The sequence below is a fragment of the Gymnogyps californianus genome, chromosome 7, assembly GCF_018139145.2.
Source record: "Gymnogyps californianus isolate 813 chromosome 7, ASM1813914v2, whole genome shotgun sequence".
Classification (NCBI taxonomy): domain Eukaryota; kingdom Metazoa; phylum Chordata; class Aves; order Accipitriformes; family Cathartidae; genus Gymnogyps; species Gymnogyps californianus.
In genome coordinates this window covers 35914237-35934434 of record NC_059477.1, presented here as the reverse complement: position 1 = coordinate 35934434, position 20198 = coordinate 35914237, and the positions used below count along the sequence as shown (strand labels likewise).

The following is a 20198-nucleotide window of genomic DNA, read 5'->3' as shown; positions in this document are numbered from 1 at the left end:
AGACTGAGGGTTTGGGTGTTCTTTATTTTTCTCTTGGGCACTAAACTGGAAAAAGAATAGCTATGTGGTCTTTTGAAATTTGAAATTTTGTGTGCTGCTTTCCTAGAGGGGAGATAAACTAGTCATTCCAATTTTGGTGCTTGTATATTTCTGTGTAGTTCTTCCTCCATCTTTTATTTGTTTCTTAATTTTTGAAAAAAGAGAGAATTTGGTTATGGTTTTGGTTTTTTTCTCCTTTGGGGCCATACTGACAAAGGCATGTGTTGTCTCCTGCCAGCCAGGAGAACGGGTACTGTGGTGTGTTTTGTGTAAAATCTCGTGGGTTTATTTTCTGACCGACAAAAGAACAAGGCAGTTCTGCCCAGTTAATGATAACAAGAACAATTCTTTGTTTTCCTTCAGCTCTAGCAAACAGTCCCCTCCACCTAGCAAACTGCTGTCTAACCCCTTTTTTTCCCTTCTTTCTGGACATGGGGTTTTGTTTGAATCTGCTAGGTGGTAGTCAGGGCAGATTCCCCAAACCTGAGCCTAGCTCTCTTATAGAGTGAAGCTATCTCTGTCCCAGGACCTTAAGGCACCCATATACCTGTTACTCTAGGATTATTTTAAATCTTGTACTCCACATTGCATAGAAGCTTCCTTCTCTTCCTGTTCTCTTCTTGTTCTTGGGAATGTTTTCACTCATGGTATCGAAGTTAGCTTGGTTTTTAGCAATATTCATTTCTTCCATGTTGCCAGTATGCAATTTTCTTTGCTTATGAATTTCTTTTCCTAATTCATGATTCAGAGGCAATGGTTTTTCTTTTCCTGGAGGAACAGCTACGCTACTGCATCGTATACCAGTCTGTGTTTGGTAAAACAGTTCAGAAATGCGGAACATTTCCATGAATGTTGTGTTTTTTCTGAATGTCTCTGACTCATTCATCCTCACATCCCTTTTGTTCACTTTTGTGACAAACTTCTGAACAAATAGTTTGTTTTCTGGGAATTTCAAGGAATGGCTCTATTCACATGCAAAGCAGAGCATTCCTGCCCTCCTATGGCTACCTGCTATGTAGGTCAGAGATGGGTTCACTTGATGTGTGTTTGTTATTCGGTCACACGGTAAAAACTATGCATTACAACCACATGTAATAATAAAAGCTAATACCTGAAAGGCTCTTCAAAACAAATAGTTGGCAAAGAATCTGTGATCTGAAATGTTTACAAAGTATTTTAACATTGAAAAACATATTAATAAAGCATATGAATCATTAATAGGTTATTGAAACCAACTGTGTGGAATCATGGACAAACGTATTATCTAAATATATGATGAACTTTATTGCAAATACTGTGTCCAGGTTTGGGAAGAGGTGTCAATATTGCAATAGAAGCATTTAATTTGTATCTTTCCAAATGCATTCAGGCAGTTTTTTGATATATTTATAAGGGTAATTCACAAATGGGAATAGAACTTGAATGTACAACCTAGGTAATGTTTCTTAAAAACACTAATGTATTCAGGTTTTTGGGAACATGATAACCATATTATCATCCTGTATTTGTAAATGAAGTATACCTGTGAGCTAACACATGAAAAAAAGATTTTTATGAGCTGAATTCCAAGTGAGAGAGAGATATATCTTCATATACATACACAAAGCTTATTTAATGTGTGAATACTTGCATTGTTTTGAAAGCCATCCTCTACAGTCAAAGCTACCTTATAGAACATACTCTGAATCATACCTGTTCTCTATGATTACTATATGATCAGAACGATATGACCAGTTCTCAGTGCAATAGAGTATCAGATTTTACTGCAGTTTCACAGCCTCGTATCTCATAAAAAATTAGGATGTGACCTAGGTGATCTCCAGTGTGACTTATCAACATATGTCCCATATTCTCTGACACCACGGTAAGTTAGTTTTAGTGTGTGAAGCCTTTTCAAATTAATATCTGAATAGTCATAAAAGATAGCTCTGTGCAATAAACGTTTTTGATCTATTGACCATTGTCTACATATTTGTTTTTTACAAATCTAATTATTGTTCTGGGATGTATGAAATTGAGTTCTTATTATAATATCAATATGCCTGACTCCAGAATAAATATTCTTGCTAATGAACATTAAATGTTGCATAGTGATCATGTTAGAAGAATAATAATAAGATGGAGCCCAGAGCATGCAGTATTACCGCAATGTTGTGTTACATCTTGCCGGGATTCTTACTTGAAGCAAAATATTCCAACCCTTTCCATAGAGCTAGCTGCCTTATGGGAATGTAATTTGCTGGACTTACAGATGGATGATGTGATTTCTTTAGGGTAAATGAATTTAGAAGCAGGATTGTAAATAAAATTCTCCTCTTATCATTTTACATAATAATATCTGAGGGAGGATTTATAATGAATGCTCATGTAAATGTAGACAACAATATGTGTGACTTGAATTGCCGTGAACCATTGTATTTCTTGCTTAAAAGTTTACTTGACTAAAAGGCTCTAGCATGTAAGAGCTTTATGATGTCTCCAAGAGGCATTGTCCACCTAAAAGAAAGACCATGAAAGGCCAAACCAATACCTCATGTATTAATATTGTTCTCATTCAAGACACAAGTACTTTATCTAAGAGGGAGAGTGATCCCAGAAATAGTTGTGTGCAGTACTTGAACCCAAGACATTAAAACAAGCACCCCACAGACCTTCCTTCCCAAGTTTGTCCTTGTGATTTGGATATAAAAAACTGGAGTCTCTTTCCTGTTTGATCACAATACTGGATATCTAGGTAGAGTCTTACCTGATTACAGATCACTCAAGGACTTTCAAGGTTTTTTTTAACTCCTTTCGACTTTATGTCAGTGTACAGTGATCGAAATAGATGAGGAAGAAAGTTTGTTGTAAGTTCACAATTTGTTATAATTCTGAAATTGTCAATATGTGCACTAAAACTCAAGACAGACATGATGCAGTCACATCGGAGAGGAAGGACGATCTGCTGTTTAAAGTACTGTGTTTGGGAGACTAGGTTTTGATTCTTTCATTTGCTACAAATTTCTCCATTTCCTTGGACAAATTCACTTTATCAGTCCATCTTTAACCTTTGTCTGTAAAAAGAGGATAACAACATATCATTTAATCTCAAGTATATTTAAGATGTCATCATATATATGAACTGCTGCTTCTGTGCTAACAGGAACTGTTATAAGTACTGAGTCAGATAATGAAGAGATTTAAAAAAAAAAAAAGGCTTTTCATATTTCCTTGTAAACTTGGAAAAAGGCTTACTTCCCCTAAGGAGTTTGTTTAACATACGAATACTTTTAATAGAAAAGGAATCAATTTCAAGTGGAGCTTGGATGGTCTTCAAGCAGAACTATTCTGTCTTGTATTAAAAAATATGGAAGTGAGTTTTTGCTGTTGGGAATTTGGGAATTTTGATACATGAATTTGTATGAAAAACTTAGGGAAATAAAAACTCATGACTGCAGGGGTTGTAACCTTTTCAGAACCCCACTGTGCTGCTTTGAGATTTGCACTCCAAACAAATACTGCTGTGGGGACCAGGCACATTCTTTTGATCAGCAGGAACTGAAATACTGGGTCGTAGACAGCCTGAAGCCCACCCCATCTAACATCGCAGGCCCACTCATCCCTCAACTTCTGTGCTAGTGCAGAGTGTCTCCGACTGCGCTTGTTCACCAGGTGACATGGTCTAGACTACTTTTTAGCAGAAGGGATTTTCATCATGCTGGACAGTGCAGGTCTTCAGAGATTGACTACACAAATTCAAGAGGGGAAAGATATGAGTAACAGGGTAGGGGGGTTGTCAAGGAGAACGATCCCTGTGCTGAGGTCAGTGCTGTTGAGTCTACACCGAGAGAAGTCTGGCTCAAAGACTTAATGGGGATTACAGGTAGCCTTAATAGCAGGGCACGTTTTCAAGTTTCTTTGGTGCTGGGTGCAATGGAGAAGAGCAGCTTGATTCCTTCCATTTCTTTCTCTAAGTGGTATGTGTCCTGTCTCATTTTTGCTCCACTGCTCATTTTGGCACCCATGTGACTACATTGACATCAAAGTGGTGGCAGACAGTTTGAGCAATTGCACTCTAAGCATTTGGGTGGGCTCTCCTCGCCAAGTAAGAGCTGTGACTGTGGTTCAGCTCTGGTTTTTTCCTCACTTGGGGGGGATGACAAGATTTTGAGAGGTAGTGACTTCAGAAGAGATTTCTCAGGCTGTAGTGTGCACCACAAGAAGAATGGCACACAGCTCCGTGGGGGACATCTGTCCCATTTGTCGGGCATCACTACCAGTGCGATCATTAACTCACACTGCACTTCACGGGAGGAGTGGCTTTGAACATAAGAAAGTTCAGTTCCATTTCTTGCCTTCTTGCTGGATATAAATACGTGTACATGTGCCTGCCTTATCCAAAGCTAAGATGATTTATCTGTAAAGACTCGATACTGATAACTTCAATACAAAGGTAAAATAATTCCAGTCCTACAAGACTTAAAGCTCTGAGTCATAAAGTCTGGAGCGTTTTGCCAGTTGCTTTCCGAAGCAGGTGTCAGAGAGGTGTGACTGCATAAGTGACATAGGCACATTTCAGGTGACATTTTTGGCCAGATCAACCCAATTTTTTGTCTGTATGCTTTGTGAGACTCAAATGTGGAACAGTTGTTGTGACTGTCACTTCTAATTTGCACAGCCGTTGGTGTCAACAGCTCTTTCATGAGAAGAAAAACTGTATCTATTCGCAATATAATTTTATCTTAACACAAAATTATACAAGCTTAATGTTCAGGCCATTGATATGTAACATTTTATAGATGGGGCATGGCCATGAATTGAAAAAAAGGCACTAGTTGAATTCCCTAGCTGGAATCCACATAGGATTTTTAATGCTAACTTCTACTGCAGAAAGAGGAAATGTTTTCTTAAATGAAACTTATATCTCTGGACTGGAAGTGCCCACAGGAGACTGCATCAACCAGGCATCCTAAGGTACTAAGGAGAATATTACTAGGCAAGGCTTAGCAGTTTTGTGTCTCCCAGAGAAGGACAGAAGAGGAGCCACCCGCACTCTTGGGAGCTCCACTGGAAATCCCAGGCTGTCAAGGACACAAGCATTTGCTGTTGGACTGCTTTTCCGTACAGAGAAATCCAGGGCTAGCTCAGTAACAACTAATTCCTTATGGCTTTTCTTCTGGTAGCTTTCCACCAGTGTGCAGATTCTGATAAGTATTTGTTCCCATATTTAACTAAATTGAGGTTGGATTCTTGCTCCCAAAGGAGAGTGATGGTGCTCCTCACACACTGTTCAAAATTACAGTTTTGTTGCAAGGAACATATGTGCAAATAGTTTTCCCTTTTTGATTGTTTGTAATACAGTAACAAAGCAATGAAGTTATGTTTAACACAACAAAGTCTCATAACTGAAATGTGCCATTTGTGTGCCTGTTTCTCAGAAAACAAGCTGTTCTTTCCTTCCCAGAATCCTCTATATATCTACAGTAACAAGAGGTGCAGATTGACTGATTTGATGCTACTTATGTATTATACTGATTGTAATTCTACATTTAGATTTTCCTCTACAATATAGTGTTTCTATCGTTTGCTGTATCTTTCTTCTAGTTTTTGCTTTTGGAATGAATCCACAAAAATCAGCCCATATACATTGCCTGAAGCCTATACATATGAAACAGGCATAACGGAAATTCAGAGACACTCTTTGGAAAGCAAGGTGATGATGTGGTTCACAACTTAACTGACACAGGTCATTCTAATGCATACAAGGACTTCCCATTTATGCACAATAGGTTGTCTGCAGCCTTAATCTTGCCCTTAATGGTGTTATTCTGGTTGCCTTTTTTCTAATTCAGGGGATGTATTTGATAGAAAGAGAGTATGGCTCTAACATGCCTCTGCTTGGTAGTCCTAACAGACTGGAATAACCCCCTGGAGTTTATAGCAAATATCAGTTTTAAGATAATCTATCTGCTGCTTGGAGAGATGCCGCTATCTTTGTATGTGAAGGCCAACTTGTTGCTCTTTATCTGCATGTATTCCTCACGCAGGTCAAATCAGGGCTACCAGCAGCAGGGCTGTGCTGGCACGCAGGCTGAGGGCAGCCCATGCTTTGGCTGCGTGAGAAAGCAAGCCTGCGGGGCTGCTGCGGCACGCTTGCCGTGGGACCCAGCACCACGTCCAGCCCCGCTCTGTTTCTCAGTTGAGCAGTGAGATCCCCAGGGAGTTGTTGTCATCTCCCATCTGGCAACTGCTTTTAGAGCTCCCAGGTCTGTAGTGTATCTCCTGGCTCTTGATGAAAAGAAGATTTTAATAAGGGGGTCTTACCTATCTGTAGCCTATCCAGATCCCTGTGAGGATCCAGACGTGCTTTGTTGACCTGACACAGCATTGCCCATCCTGGGCTGGTATTGAAGAGGTTCTGGTTGGGCAAGAGGGTCTGGCAAGTAAATAAGAAGCATTTTTATCTGTGGAATGCTTTGTGATTTCTGAGTAAGGATAATGAATAACATATAATAAATAGAGACCATTTACTGCAATCAGCTGTCTAGTGACAGAAGTGTTTGGACAGAAAAGTTGAAAAAACAGTTTGTATTCCTTGGTATTCTAAGGTTGAATCTTCTATATGGCCAAGTCACCTGCTCTCTCCGTATTTCCACATCTCCATAAAAGACGTTGTTCACTCTGTATTTTGAACTGTGATTCATTTATGTTTTCAAACCAGCAAAAAGCAATGCTATTTTTTAAATATAAAAAAATTGAAAAAATCTAAAATTTTGCTTATTTTCTGAAGGAAAAAAAGGAAATTATGCTGTATTCACAAACATTCTCTCTTCAAAATTTTTGTAACAGAATAACGCACTTAGCAGTACACCAGTATACTTATTTTGGAAAGAATGTGCACTGCTGATCAAGAAAAGCATTTTTAATTTCAGTTAAATATATTTAATCTAAACTACAATAATATATTTGAAAAGTTGAAGTTTTGGTCTGATCCAGAATGATTGTTCCTACATTTTATTTTTGTGTGAAGATGCATTCTGAGCTTCTTTCAGAAGTTTTCCTGACAAGATTGTGAGACAAACCAACTATTCCCCAGCATTTGCAAAAAATTACCTGGTTATGTAATAACATACTAATTTTTTTGTCCTAATCCCACAGGTAACTTCTTAGGTCAGCTTCTGCAATTGTGCTTTTGGTGAGAAGTAGTCAGTTAATATATTACTGTCATTTCAAAATACTAGTTAATACTCATCTTCAGGTATGTCCTTTAGAGCCTCTTTGTGGTATTCCCTAAAGAAACCATCTATGGAAAACTGGATCAACAAGTGTAAGTACTTAGGAGACTTTCTGGTGGGAAAAAAAAAGTTGCACTCAAAGTTTTTCATTTCATTAAAAAGAGTAATTTGGTCTTCATCCAAGTAGTGAGAAGACATTATTAAAAAAAAAAGTGAAGGGCTGCAAAAGGAAGGAAAATTGGCTTATTTCTAGCAATTTAAATCCAGAGTAATTCTATTGCCTTAATTGCTGTTACATAAAATTTACTGAATTTAATTTTTAGAATAGTTTGGCTTGTTTGTACTTCAGTCAAAGGTGGATATTTTAATACTGTCACTTTAGTCAAGTGTAGTTACTTTAATACTTACAAACTCCTTCGGGAAAGTTTAAATGCTGCATATACGTTTCCTGGGAGGAAAGATGATTACTTTAAGTATGGTACTATAATGAACCAATTTATAAGAGAATATCTGCACGAATAATCACACTGCATGTTCTTCTCATAATATCATATATACACATATGAAGAAGGAACAGCTTAGCTTCTAGAACCATTTTTTTTCTGCTGATAACTTTGCTATTCAGTGTAGCTGAAGTCTTCCATTTTGAAAAGGAACAACAAACACAATGAGCCACTGCCACACTGCCCTGCCACCATTGTGCCTGAAACCTAGCTTCGAAGAGTCACCTCCAGAATGGTCAGTCTTTGATTTTGCTTCTGACAGACAAAGTGCCAGAGGCAAGGGTGCTGTTGGTAATGTGAATATCCATTCACTAAAGACAGGATGGTGTCAACAGCAATATTTGTTCGCAAAGTTAGTGTAGTTCACTTTGACACCCAGGACTGACGTTCAGCTGGGAACCTGAAGACTAGAAACTCCATCTACTATTGCTGATCTGATAAGTACACTTAATAGTGAACTTCACTGTAAAGGTTTTCTTCTTTTACAGTCCTTTTTGATCTGAACTTTTTCAAAAGAAATAGATGTTTCTGATGCATGGAACAGCCAATAAAAGCATCATCAGGAAATATATTAATGTTACTGCAGAAGTGTTTAGTAGGGGTGATAGCTTGGAGTAGTGAGGAGTGTTTTGAGTGAAGAATAATATCTAGTACATTTAGATTGATATGCGAGTGGTAGGAGGCTCATATCAGAAACATAAAGTAAGTACTTTGTTCTCTTATCCATCACATGTATTTAATCTAGGGAATGTTACTGCTCGCTCTGTTCACTTTGTAAGTGAAATCCAGAGATGAAAAAAGATTTTCTATGTTTTTCCTGACAACAGTAATGTTAAACTGTGGACAATTTGGGATGTTTCAGTAAAATTTTGTGATATATGTGCCTTCCTTTCTTTTCCTTCAATTTTGGTCAGCTCATTCTGAACAAAAGCTGTTAGCTAAACAAAAATATATTATTATTACACTTGCTGATGTGGTATCTAAAGCAAAGCTATATTTTAGTCTATCCTTCCACTGGGAGAAAATAAAGCAAGAGAAAACAGCTGAATACATAGATAGAAGCAAGCAAGGTAAAACCATATCATATTTGTAGTCTTATATTCAGAGATCATTTAGATTGCACTGCCTAGCTGCATGTAATTTTTTTTTTACATTCTAACTTGTTTGCTCAGTTATGGGTTTTTTTCAGACCTGGGTCATGATGTTTAATGGGATTCCCATTAGCAAATGAAGAAAATTTAAAAAAAAAAGTTGCAGATGGAACAGACATATTCAGGTCACAGTGATATCAGTGACTACTCCTGTACCAGGCGTCTTGCAGGAAACACTTTGTGAATTCATCAGTCTTGCTTCACATTGCTCTGACTTAACATACAAGTGTCTTTTATACATCTCAGGTTTCACCAAATGAAATAGGTTATAAAGCCTATCAGAAGATACCGCAAAATTTCAAAGGGCATATTTAAGAGGGATTGAGCCACAGTAAACAAATGTTAATTATGGTTAAGGAAAAAAAGGTCATGGTGGGGGGAGAAAGGGGAGCAAGGTGCTACTGGAAGACAGTTCTAACCTTTTTGGAATTTTAAGTCAGTAGTTCTTGGAGCAATTGCTGCCTTTTTTCAGCTTGTGCAGTCAGACTGAGCTACTTGTGCATAGCTTGGGGCTGTTTTTTTTCATGAAAGTACAAAGAAACCCTCATCTACAGTTTTTATCTACATCAACAGTCTGAAAATTCTCGTTTCATATCGCTCACTCGCAGTGAAGAATAGTGCTGAACACTAGGAGGTCTGCAGTGGAAATAACACTGAAAGTGCATCATCTAAGAATACATCAAGACTATAGAATGGCCTTGCAAGAAAAAAAATTCAGAATTTATTATTACATTGTTGTGGTTTAACCCCAGCTGGCAACTAAGCACCACACAGCTGCTCGCTCACTCCCCTCCCCCCAGCAGGATGGGGGGAAGAGAATTGGAAGGGTAAAAGTGAGAAAACTCGTGGGTTGAGATAAGAACAATTTAATAATTGAAATAAAATAAAATAATAACAAATTGTAATGAAAAGGAAAATAACAGAGAGAAATAAAACCCAAGAAAGACAAGTGATGCAAATGAAAACAACTGCTCACCGCCAACTGACCAATGCCCAGCCAGTCCCTGAGCAGCAGACCCCCAGCCAACCTTCCCCCTAGTTTATTGTTGAGCATGTGTCCTGGTTTTGGCTGGGACAGAGTTAACTCTCTTCTTACTAGCTGGTACATGTCATGGACAGCATGACATCACATGGTATGGAATATCCCTCTGGTCAGTTGGGGTCAGCTGTCCCGGCTGTGTCTCCTCCCAACTTTTTGTGCACCCCCAGCCTCCTCTGTGTTGGGGTGGGGTGAGAAGCAGAAGAGGCCTTGACCCTGTATAAGCACTGCTCAGCAATAACTAAAACATCTCTGTATTATCAACACTGTTTCCAGCACAAATCCAAAACATAGCTCCATACTAGCTTCTATGAAGAACATTAACCCTACTCCAGCCAAAACCAGTGTGTACATAAACAATTCTGTATATGGATTTGTAAATTGCAGTTTGAAGATTCAGAATCTGCCTTTATTATAGCAGGAAAGAGTGTTAGAAGTGTAGTGTAGTGTACCTGGATCACCAAATTCAGTCACTGAAATCTAAGATAACTATTTAGTAAATGTTATTTAGAAGGTCCTGTGGAAGCTCCTGAGACACCATGGAAAGTGCTAAATGTTTTGAGATGCTGAGTTAGCCGCTTAGCTTAGGTTCCATGTTGATTGGATTCTTGGATGCCTGTTACCATTGCCTCTGTATACGATCTGTTAATAACTACATTGTGAATCATTCTGAGTTTTTTTCTCAAATAAGTGGTTATGAGCAATCATAAGCACTATTTATTTATATATCCTACGTATATTTTATTCTTGGGTTAAACGTGTGATTAAAGTGTGTTTTTGGAAAATTGCAGGCATGACTCTCAGAAGAATTTGAATTTGTAACCAGTATAAAACTGTTGTCTTTAATAAATTTCAGAAACTGACGAATTAAAAAGAATTCAGAAAAAAAAAACAGAGATCATTTCTATCTGAGGGTTCTTTACCACATTTCATCTGAAATGCTTCACTTCTCTGGAGGGCTTGTGTTTATCACATGAAAATGATCTTTAGCTTCTATAAGCAAAGATGTCATCTCTAATTATTACTTACCAGTTTCCAGACAAGCAATTCATGTCATCCAATGCTCATCGGGAAAATCAGCAGTTCAAAGATCTTGATCTTTTTTTAATTCTTGTTTGGTTCAATCGGAATTTTGTCACATGTCCTTGTGAAAGACTGCTGTTTATAATTAGTACTGTAGAGCCCAGATCCAGTTATATCAGGATTAGATTATGCTATGTTGTATTATTAGAGCCACTTGTCCAGTGAACTTTGCAATATCTCTGTGATTTAGGAACCTCCCTGGGTAACCTGTTCCAGTGACCATATGACCACCCTCACGGGTCTCCTAATATCCAATTGCAATTTCTCATGTTCCAAGCTGTGTCCGTTGTATCTGGTCTTTTCATCGTGCCACTTCCAAGAAGAGTCTGGCTCCATCTTCTCTCTTCCTTGCAACAGATACCTTCCTATGCAGTGGGCTCCCAGCCTCTGCTGGTGCATGGGGTTGTTCCTCCCCTGATGCAAGACTTTGCATTTCCCGTTGCCGAGAGCTGTGGCAGGTGCTGTGCTGCTGCTGGTTCTGTTTGGCCTCCTCCTGTGGAGGCCCATCTGCTGGTTAACAGTGTTAATGATTTCTGTTTTCTTAAAGGCTTCTTCCTTGGGTAGGTAGTTCCTGCATTGTAAAATCTCGAATTAGGAAAAATTGGAACAGGAGTTACCTGGGGAACTATGTGATCATTTCGTATCATGTATTTGTCGTTGCTACCAGAGAAGAGCCCTTATTCCAATTAGTGCCTAATCATGGTTTTCACTGTAAAAAAGAAAATCTAGAATAGATTTTTGCTAGCTACCTTTTTTTTTCTTTGTATCATCTGACATTTACTCTTCTTGGTTTGAAATTTCATAGTTACAAATAGAAATATTTTAAAGTGAGCGCAATTTTTTCCAATTTTTTTTTTCTGTGTGTGTGTAGTGGAATTCCTAGAAAGCATCTTAGAAAGAAGAAAGGGCAAAGAACAGACAACTGATGGTATTACCAATAAAACTTTAAAAGTACAGTACTTTCTGAAATAATAATGGTTAAGAAATAGCTGGCTAAGTGTCCCTTTGACACTTGTCTGTTCCTTGAAAAGGTGATGAGTCTTAGAGGAAAGGCATCCCAATGACTAATGGTGTGTCCAGAGTCAGCAGCATTTTGCCTTTCTTGGGATGAAGGAGGAGGTAATTTCTGAAATAGGCAGTTTGGTCTCTTATCTTTTGAAAGCTTCCATATGATCTTTTCTATCACTATAGTTACTCCTTTTGTTAATAAACAGTGAAAACACTTTCTTGTTCAGTATTCTCAAAGGTAGGTGGAAGGGAGAAGATTGGCTTCGTATTCTACATATTTCTTTATATTCTACAAATTCCAGTAAATTGTCATTTGGAATTTCAGGTGGATTTCCTGCTCTCTTAATTTCTTGTTGTTACTTTTATTTATTAGTGGAAAGAGAGAGTATTATACTGCTCCTTCCTACTTCAGCTAACTGAAAACCAGCTTTCTGATAAGTCTCAGTCAGGTCGCTGCATTGTACAGCTTCATAGATCAATGTCTTCAGTGATTTATATCTTCTCATTGATTCTAGAAAGCTTGCCATTTCCAGACTGCAGGGTCTGTTTTAATCTCTTGTTTTCTATTGGCTATAGGGCCTATAGTGCTTGATCAAAGGGTTCATCATCAGTGTACTATTTGTTTGATTTATAGAACAAAGTGAATACTTAGAAATAATGGTCAGGGCAGGATGTCTTTTAAGATTTGCAAAATACTGTTCATTTCAGAAAAGCAGTGACAGTTTAAACCAGCTTGAGAAGCTTACACAATGTGGGACTTGATTGTAAGTTTCTCATTAATTTCCGTGGGAACAGGTCTACCGTGAACAGCATAATCCTAATTTTCTTTTAGTAAGATTTGAATATTTAATATTTTTATTGTCTCTTTGTTGACACAGAGCATTAGAGATGTAGATGAGCCTTTACTGTAGAATTCTCATCAGGCTGCTGTGTTTGTATCCTCTCATGGTACAGGCATGTGTCTTAAACTCTTATTGGTCTGGGGAGACCAAGAGCTGGGTTGTTGCTTTTTTTTTTTCTCCTTTTTTTTTTCTTTTTTTTTTTTACCTGTCCAGCTTACTTCCAGAGCACCATTTCCATCTGTTACCTTTTCACAGAAATGAAACTGCATTGGTCAGCAGGATAGCACTTACTCTGCCTTTGCTGGACTTCTGACCTGGAGAGTATTTTGCTATTCAGCTTGAAAACTCAGCCTGCCTTTAATTATGCAATATGTGTGGCATGCAACAGAGACTGTTTAGAAGATTCAAAAGATTGTCTTTATTTGACGTAACAGAAGAAGTATAGGAATCTAGGGGAACAAAAGGAATAAGCTGCTCTACACCACTGTTTGGTGCCTTCAGCATGCTTGCTCCAGAGCTTTCTGTAGGATTTAATCAACATCATGCAGGTGATACACATTTCCTCTTGCAAATCTCTCTCTGCCCTTTCCTGCCTCCCTCCAGCAGGCAGCTGCCTTTGATATTAGCAGATTTTCCACTCTTAAGAGGATTCTGTCTTTCCAAAAGCCTGTCATCCTCCCTCTTACTTGACTTTAAGCACAAAGGGTGTTTAAGAAGCACCTGTTTTGTTTGCTTTCTTGAGTGTGGATTTTCCACTCTACCCTTACTGTATATCACCCAGGTAGAACTGGTTAAAGTGATGGGGCTGCGCCCTCAGCAAATTTCATGCCTAAGCACAATTTCTAAGGTTAGTAATGTTTTCTTCTATTCTGCAGCTTTTCCAGGTAGGGTAGGTGACATATGAGGGCACCTTTTTAGCCCATGCCTGAAACACTGAAACTCATTTATTATTACTCAGTAATAAACTAGTTTTGAAAATACATGAGCTGTACTTAAACACTCAAGCAGGCGGTAACAGTAGTATCTTGAGGTATTCTAGTGCACATCATAGTAAAACAGGATATGTATTCTTGATTATGCCACTAGTGTGCAAAGTTTATCAATTTTGTAATTAGAAGATGAATGAGTTACTTCTTTAGGTGATTGGGATTTACTCTGTGAGAAGTTGCATTACTCCCCTTTCTGTGATGAAATGTCATAACCTATGCATTCTTCTACCTGTCCTTTGAAATTGCTGCCCTCTAGTTTAAGCAGGAAAGGTGTCCCTGTGCAGATGTTTATATTTTCTTCCACTGTTAGCCACATCTAATTCATGTCACATTCTCTCCTAAAAATGATTGTTTGTGTTTGAATTACATCAAAGAGGTACCTTTGTCATTTTTTTTCCCCCAAATTCATCTGAAGTGTTTTATGTCAATGCACTCATCAGGGCAACTTCAAGGGAAAATGGTTTAATGGCTCTTTTACAGATGCTCGATCATTGCACCAGTGAGTAGCAAGCAAGAAAAAAAACCCCAGCTACTCTATTTATGGTTCCTTTGTGATCAGGATAGCACTAATGCTGGAAACCTGAGGGAATGGCTCTTTGACATCTATGTTTTGAGGCTCAGAATGAGGTCTGTGCCTCATGGTTTGTGTAAGAGTATTCAGTGATTAAGCCTATAGCTTATAAAATTGATTCTTGATTAAAGTTTTAACATAGTAATAGTCAATTTCTAAGCTAGTTAATATTTAAAAAAGACATTGTTAGAAATGTGATTCACAGTGCTGATTTTTAATTCAGTTGTGTTTATGGGTTTTAATTAAGATAATGTCTTGCTGTTAACTCTCAAAGAGTTATATTTGCACAGTTATTCAAGCTGGATCAGTTCTTCATGAAAATACTTATTTTTATGCTTAGACAGAGTTTGTGTTCTGTAGTAGTTATAGGAAATACATCTCACTTATAGACTAACCCAAAGATCATGAAAGTATGTGCCTTTGTATATAAGAATTATCAAAAAGGCACACAAAGAAAACTAAATGCTCATTAAAGGACTTCTCTAGATTTATGTTGACACCAATTACTTAATGTTGATTTACCTCTGTCACAGAAGCACTAGACGTATAGCAAGGTATTTTGAAAGACAGTTTTCTTTAATGCTATCAATATGTAACAGTCCAATTCAACAGGAATGTTATGTTGTATTGAGGTATAATGGCTGGATGAAACAGGAATATTAGGTCATAACACTGCAACAAACACAACTTGTTACAGGTTCAGGATGTCAGCTGGGAACTAGTACTACATGAACTGTCACCAAATCTAAGCTTAGAGTGATGACTCAAAATGCGCACGCACTCACTCACCGATAAGGCCAGGCTCTCAGCCTGCAGGAGTTTCCGTGGGCGGCATCCCAACCCACAGGGAGAGTCCCTGACTGCAGACCCACAGCTCCCAGGAGGACTGGCTCAATGTGCATTCCGGCGGGGCTCCATTTATATCCTAGGTCGGATCGGGGCTCGTGGTCATATATGGTCAGCGGTCTGGAAACTTCTCTCAACCGAGGGGTTTCACTGGCTGAGGTGTTTTTGGCGGGCTCGGGTAGCTGGGGCGCGTGGCTTGGGGCACTCTGTGTACGCTGACTCTAGTTGCTGGCCGGCTGGCCGGTCGACCCCAAACCGCGGCTTCTGGTTTAACTCTTTCTTTCCCGCGGTTGAGAAGTTTCGGCCTTTATCAGGGCAGGTGCACCTGCTACAACCTCACATTTTCCATTCTTAACCTTCTCGTTAGCTGTCACGCTACATCTGCTTATATAGTTAGAGAACTCAGATGATAATTCACTCTATACATCTGTGTAGTTCTCTGCTTTCCCTGTGTCGTTTTGGGCAATATTTTACATTGCTGCTTGTAGTCTCGATGTTTTGCTTGCTCTGTCTCATTCTCTCTCTCAACACAGAACTTGGACACATAATTAATGGAGTTAGTAGGATTCACTGTTCAATCCCATGATTTTTATAGACCTCTTGTAAAACTCAGCAGCCATAGTCCACTCGGCAGCAGCAGCAGCTAATAATAACCCAATCTAACTGACTTGTAATAGATGGGGGCGCTTCTGAAAATTTTGCTGTCAGTTTGATTCTCTACAGTTATATATTAGTGTGGATCTTAAATCAGTATTCAGGTGGTAGCTTGGTTCTCAGCCCATTATTTAGTAACTCAAATATTAGCTCTAGATGAAGAAAGGTGAAATACATTAGGCATGAACATATGTTAGCTTTTCCGCAATAAACTGCTTTATATCTCAGTGGAAGAATGCTTCCATTGAAGTCTGGTATGCTCAATTTTCATTGTAATTTTTAAAGAACAAAATGCAAGTTATTTTATTAAAAAGGTGATGAGTTCCACTTTTTAAAAATCTTAAGTAGATGTAGCAGTTAAGTTGTGCATACACTTTTGCAGAATTGGCATGGCAGCATGTTTCATAGACGCTTCATGACTCTACTTATTTAACACTGTAATGTTGTAACTAGCAACTTGCTCTCTTTTTTCATTCATATACAAGGGAGATTTGAAGATATTTGCGTAGTTAACTTCATTTCCACCTGTAAGTAATGACATTTTAAAAAATCATTTCAGGAAAAGCTGTCTGAAGACAGTAGGAAATGTAAAGAAGGCATGGAAAAAATTCACATGCCAGCAGATGAAGATTCAAGAAGTGAAAGCAGCAGCACTGAAGAGGAAAAAGAAAAGACAAAATTGCTATTGGAGCGTTTGAAAGCTCTGGAGGTAAGAAGTACAACGGTTTCACACATAAAAGACCGCCCTGCCCCCTGCCTCATTGATTTATTGGCACTGAATCACCCTGTAGTATAAATCTCATCTTTCACAGTTCACCTGTACTCATGTTATGGGGTATTTTTTTTATGATTCATTTACCAAGGATGAACAAGAAGCTTAGTCTTAGAACCACTGAAAGGTTCCCTCTCTAATGTTGAGCATCAGATATATTTAAAAAGAACTTCATACATTACTTTAATTCAGTTGAGACCATTTGATAAGAAAAATTGTTTTTACTAGTTTTGTTTCAATTATTAATGTTGTAAGACTAATATAGGTAGTTTAACAACTGTCATAAAACCAGTGTTGCTTCATTGTAGTTTATTGCTCAACTTTTAATTGCTGGACTGCTTGCTAGAGCTCAGGTCTTTTTACTGCTAGATTGTGGAAAATCTATTTCCTTGTAGACCACATGGAGAACTGCACACTCTACATTTTGAGTGCATTTCTGGAAAATGAGGATGTGCAAAATAGTGCACCTTGTGATAATTCCTAACTAGAGGAGAAGTTTTAAGGTTTTGTTAGGCAATCATGGGCAAGGTGCAGGTAAGACTGTAGCCGCTATATATATGAACTTATTTTGTGCTTCTTGATAGAAGCATGGGTTTCAATGTGTATAAAAAAATAAGACTGTCCATATTTTAATATAATTTTGAACTAGTACAAAGGCATATTTTTAACTTATCAAGTGTTTCCTCCTTTCTCTTCTGTTCAAGTATCTATGTAGTGTTATATGTATGGATAAATGAATGCCTTAGAATGTTCTTAGTGGCATTTTGCCTGCATAACGTCTCAGTAAACAAAGACTTCATCACTGGGCCTATACATTTTTGGTTAAGTGTGAAGGCTTTTTTCCATCATAATTTTTATTTTGAGTTGTACTCTGATCAAATGAAAACTCTGGATTTTTGTTCTTGAGGACTTTGTTAAAAGTAAAACATGAACAGTTATAATCATGTTTGGATCTAAACACAGAATCTGAAATCTGAAAGGTATATGCAGTCTCTGCAATTTTTCTTTCCTTTAAAATCTTAGGGTGTTTGTAAAATAACCACATTTAATATTAATTAACTCTAATTTTACCCTGGGAAAAAAACACGTTATACTACATTTTTAACGCCCATAAAACTCTGATAAATGTACAGTTTACTGTAGTCTTGCTTTATCTGTCGATGGAGAATGACTGTAGGTTCCTTGTGGTCTTTTATTTCCAAATACGCATGATTTGTGTTTGCTTCGTCTTGTTCTTAATCAGTCTGCATGACAGTTGCAGTTCTTTATGTCCTCAGTTGATAGAAAGTTGTTCAATAATGTCACAACCTTTATCAGTTGTGGCAAATTGCCCAGATACATAACATAATGTTATGGACAGACAGAATCTACTTCTGGAAGGTCAGTGAATAGGTCTCCTCACTGATGTCAGTGTTGTGCAGTGGCTTGTTCAAAAACACATATTAGTGAATGCCAATACTTCAAGAATTAATCTACATAAATAGTAGATAGCTCTAAGGAGCTGTCAAAGTAGAAAGATGAACTGCAGGGCCAACATTAATTGTGACCCAAGATAATTAAAACAAAGTGTTGTTAATTGTGTGTTGTTTGATGTTATATATTCTTGCACTTGGTTTTTCTCTTGAAGAATATAAATTGTAATGTCAAAGACTCTATGGTTTATTAATTGAGACATGCTTTAAGTTATATGCAATTAGCAGTTCTAATCCTTTACTATTTGCAGAGTAATTATTCTAAGTGTTTTATTAGTCTATATAGAAAGGAACGAAAAATTACTGTTTGTTAGTTCCTGTGCTCTGGATGTCAGAATCTTTAATCTTACTTTACATGATTAGATGTTACTGTATCATACACAGTTAATAAAATCAGCAAGACTAATAAAGTACTTACTAAAGTTGGTCCTCCATCTGTGCACTGTAGAATCTGAAGACTGCCTATAAACAGAACCTAGTAAAAGTAATAGTTAAAATGTGGGACCTAATCCATTAATGCCTATTAATATGATTTCATGAATATCAGCACTTTTAAGAAATCTTTTAATACCTCTTCATATTAGTTTGTTTGTTACTCAAGTGTAGCTCATGACTAGTCCAGTCATGTTAAAGCCCAGTCATGTTAAAGCCCAGTCTGTTAAAGCCTAGTCTGTTAAAGCATTGTAAAATTATTCCATCCTCCTCCCTACCTATATTCATTGTCCTATTGCTAGAGGGAGCTTCTCTAGAAACGAGAGACCATATGTATGTATATGGGTGTATATAAATGTATATGACAGTGTACATCTAGGGAAAAGTTTGAGCAAGTGGTGTAATGTTTTTATTATATAAAAGTTTAGATTCAGCCGGTAAGTTTTTTTCTGGTTAATACCTTCTCTTGACTGATCGCATTGAAACAAAAAAAGTTGGATGAGTCTGAGCTAAGTTTCAAGTGAATGAAGTACCAAAAGAGAAAAGCTATCCACCAGCACAGGTATAAATGGGTAGTTTAGCCAGTACATATACAATATAATAGATTATTTAGTTTCTTTTATTTTTAATATCTATATGGGAAAAGGCTTCCTGTTCCATACATGAAATAAATTGTTTCTGCCCTTCCTGGAGTAGCGGCATGGTAGATATGAGGTACATGGTGGTTTTCTTCAGGAATTTCTGGCAGTGTGAGGAAATCCGTAGTCATCTTGGACTGTTGGATATGGATCAGGAAATCATCAAATCTAAGTGTGAAAAAAGGGATGAGGCTTCATTTTCACAGAATACTTTCTTTAAATGGCTTCCATATGAGTGGACTTGTTTTTAACATTTCTTTTTTTTTTCTTATACTTGGGTGCTGTCGAATATATTGCCAGATAAACTTCTGTAATACCTTTTAGGTTTTATTAACTTCTGTTTAACCTAGAAATTTTCTCACTGAACAATAAAGTGTCTTTGTAGTCAGCCCAAGTGAAAGCTATCATATACTTTGATAAGGAATATATATACATATTCTCCCATTGCTCCTTTTACCTATAATCTTTTTACATCCTTTATCATTTACAGCAAATTCTATTTCCACTCTACTGACTGATAAATACCATACGTTTCTAATCAAATGAAACAGATGACAAGTAACAAATGGTTCCTACCATCTTGTGTCCCATTTTATGTAGTTGAAAGTAATTGTGATTTCCTGGATATCAAAACTCCTTTGTGCCTTCAGCATTTTTAGTTGGCTGCTCTTGAAATGCCGCTTAATTTACTTCAGCAGTTATGATCAAATGCATTCTAACTCTTACAAAGCAAAAAAAAAAAAATTCTCTGATAACTTCTCTGTGTATTTGGAGTGCTGGAAAAAATGAAGTATTAATGAAGTACGGTGAATAACATATCAACTCCATGGTGGAATTTCATTTTTTTAACCTACTTTCATCACCAGAAGAATTGCAAATTTTTTTTTTTTTAAATGGTAGCCAGAAATGAACAGAAAATATAATTTATTCTGGACATGCATCAAC

At 37.5% G+C, this 20198-nt stretch overlaps 1 protein-coding gene across 1 annotated transcript in view; it reads left to right on the top strand.

Annotated features, from left to right (window-relative positions):
- NCKAP5 (NCK associated protein 5) overlaps window positions 1–20198 on the top strand; it is a 407543-nt gene that overhangs the window by 263692 nt on the left and 123653 nt on the right. The window contains exon 9 of the mRNA XM_050899634.1: window positions 16499–16648. Within this exon, the coding sequence (XP_050755591.1) occupies window positions 16499–16648 (150 nt within the window). The remainder of the gene's footprint in view (window positions 1–16498; window positions 16649–20198) is intronic.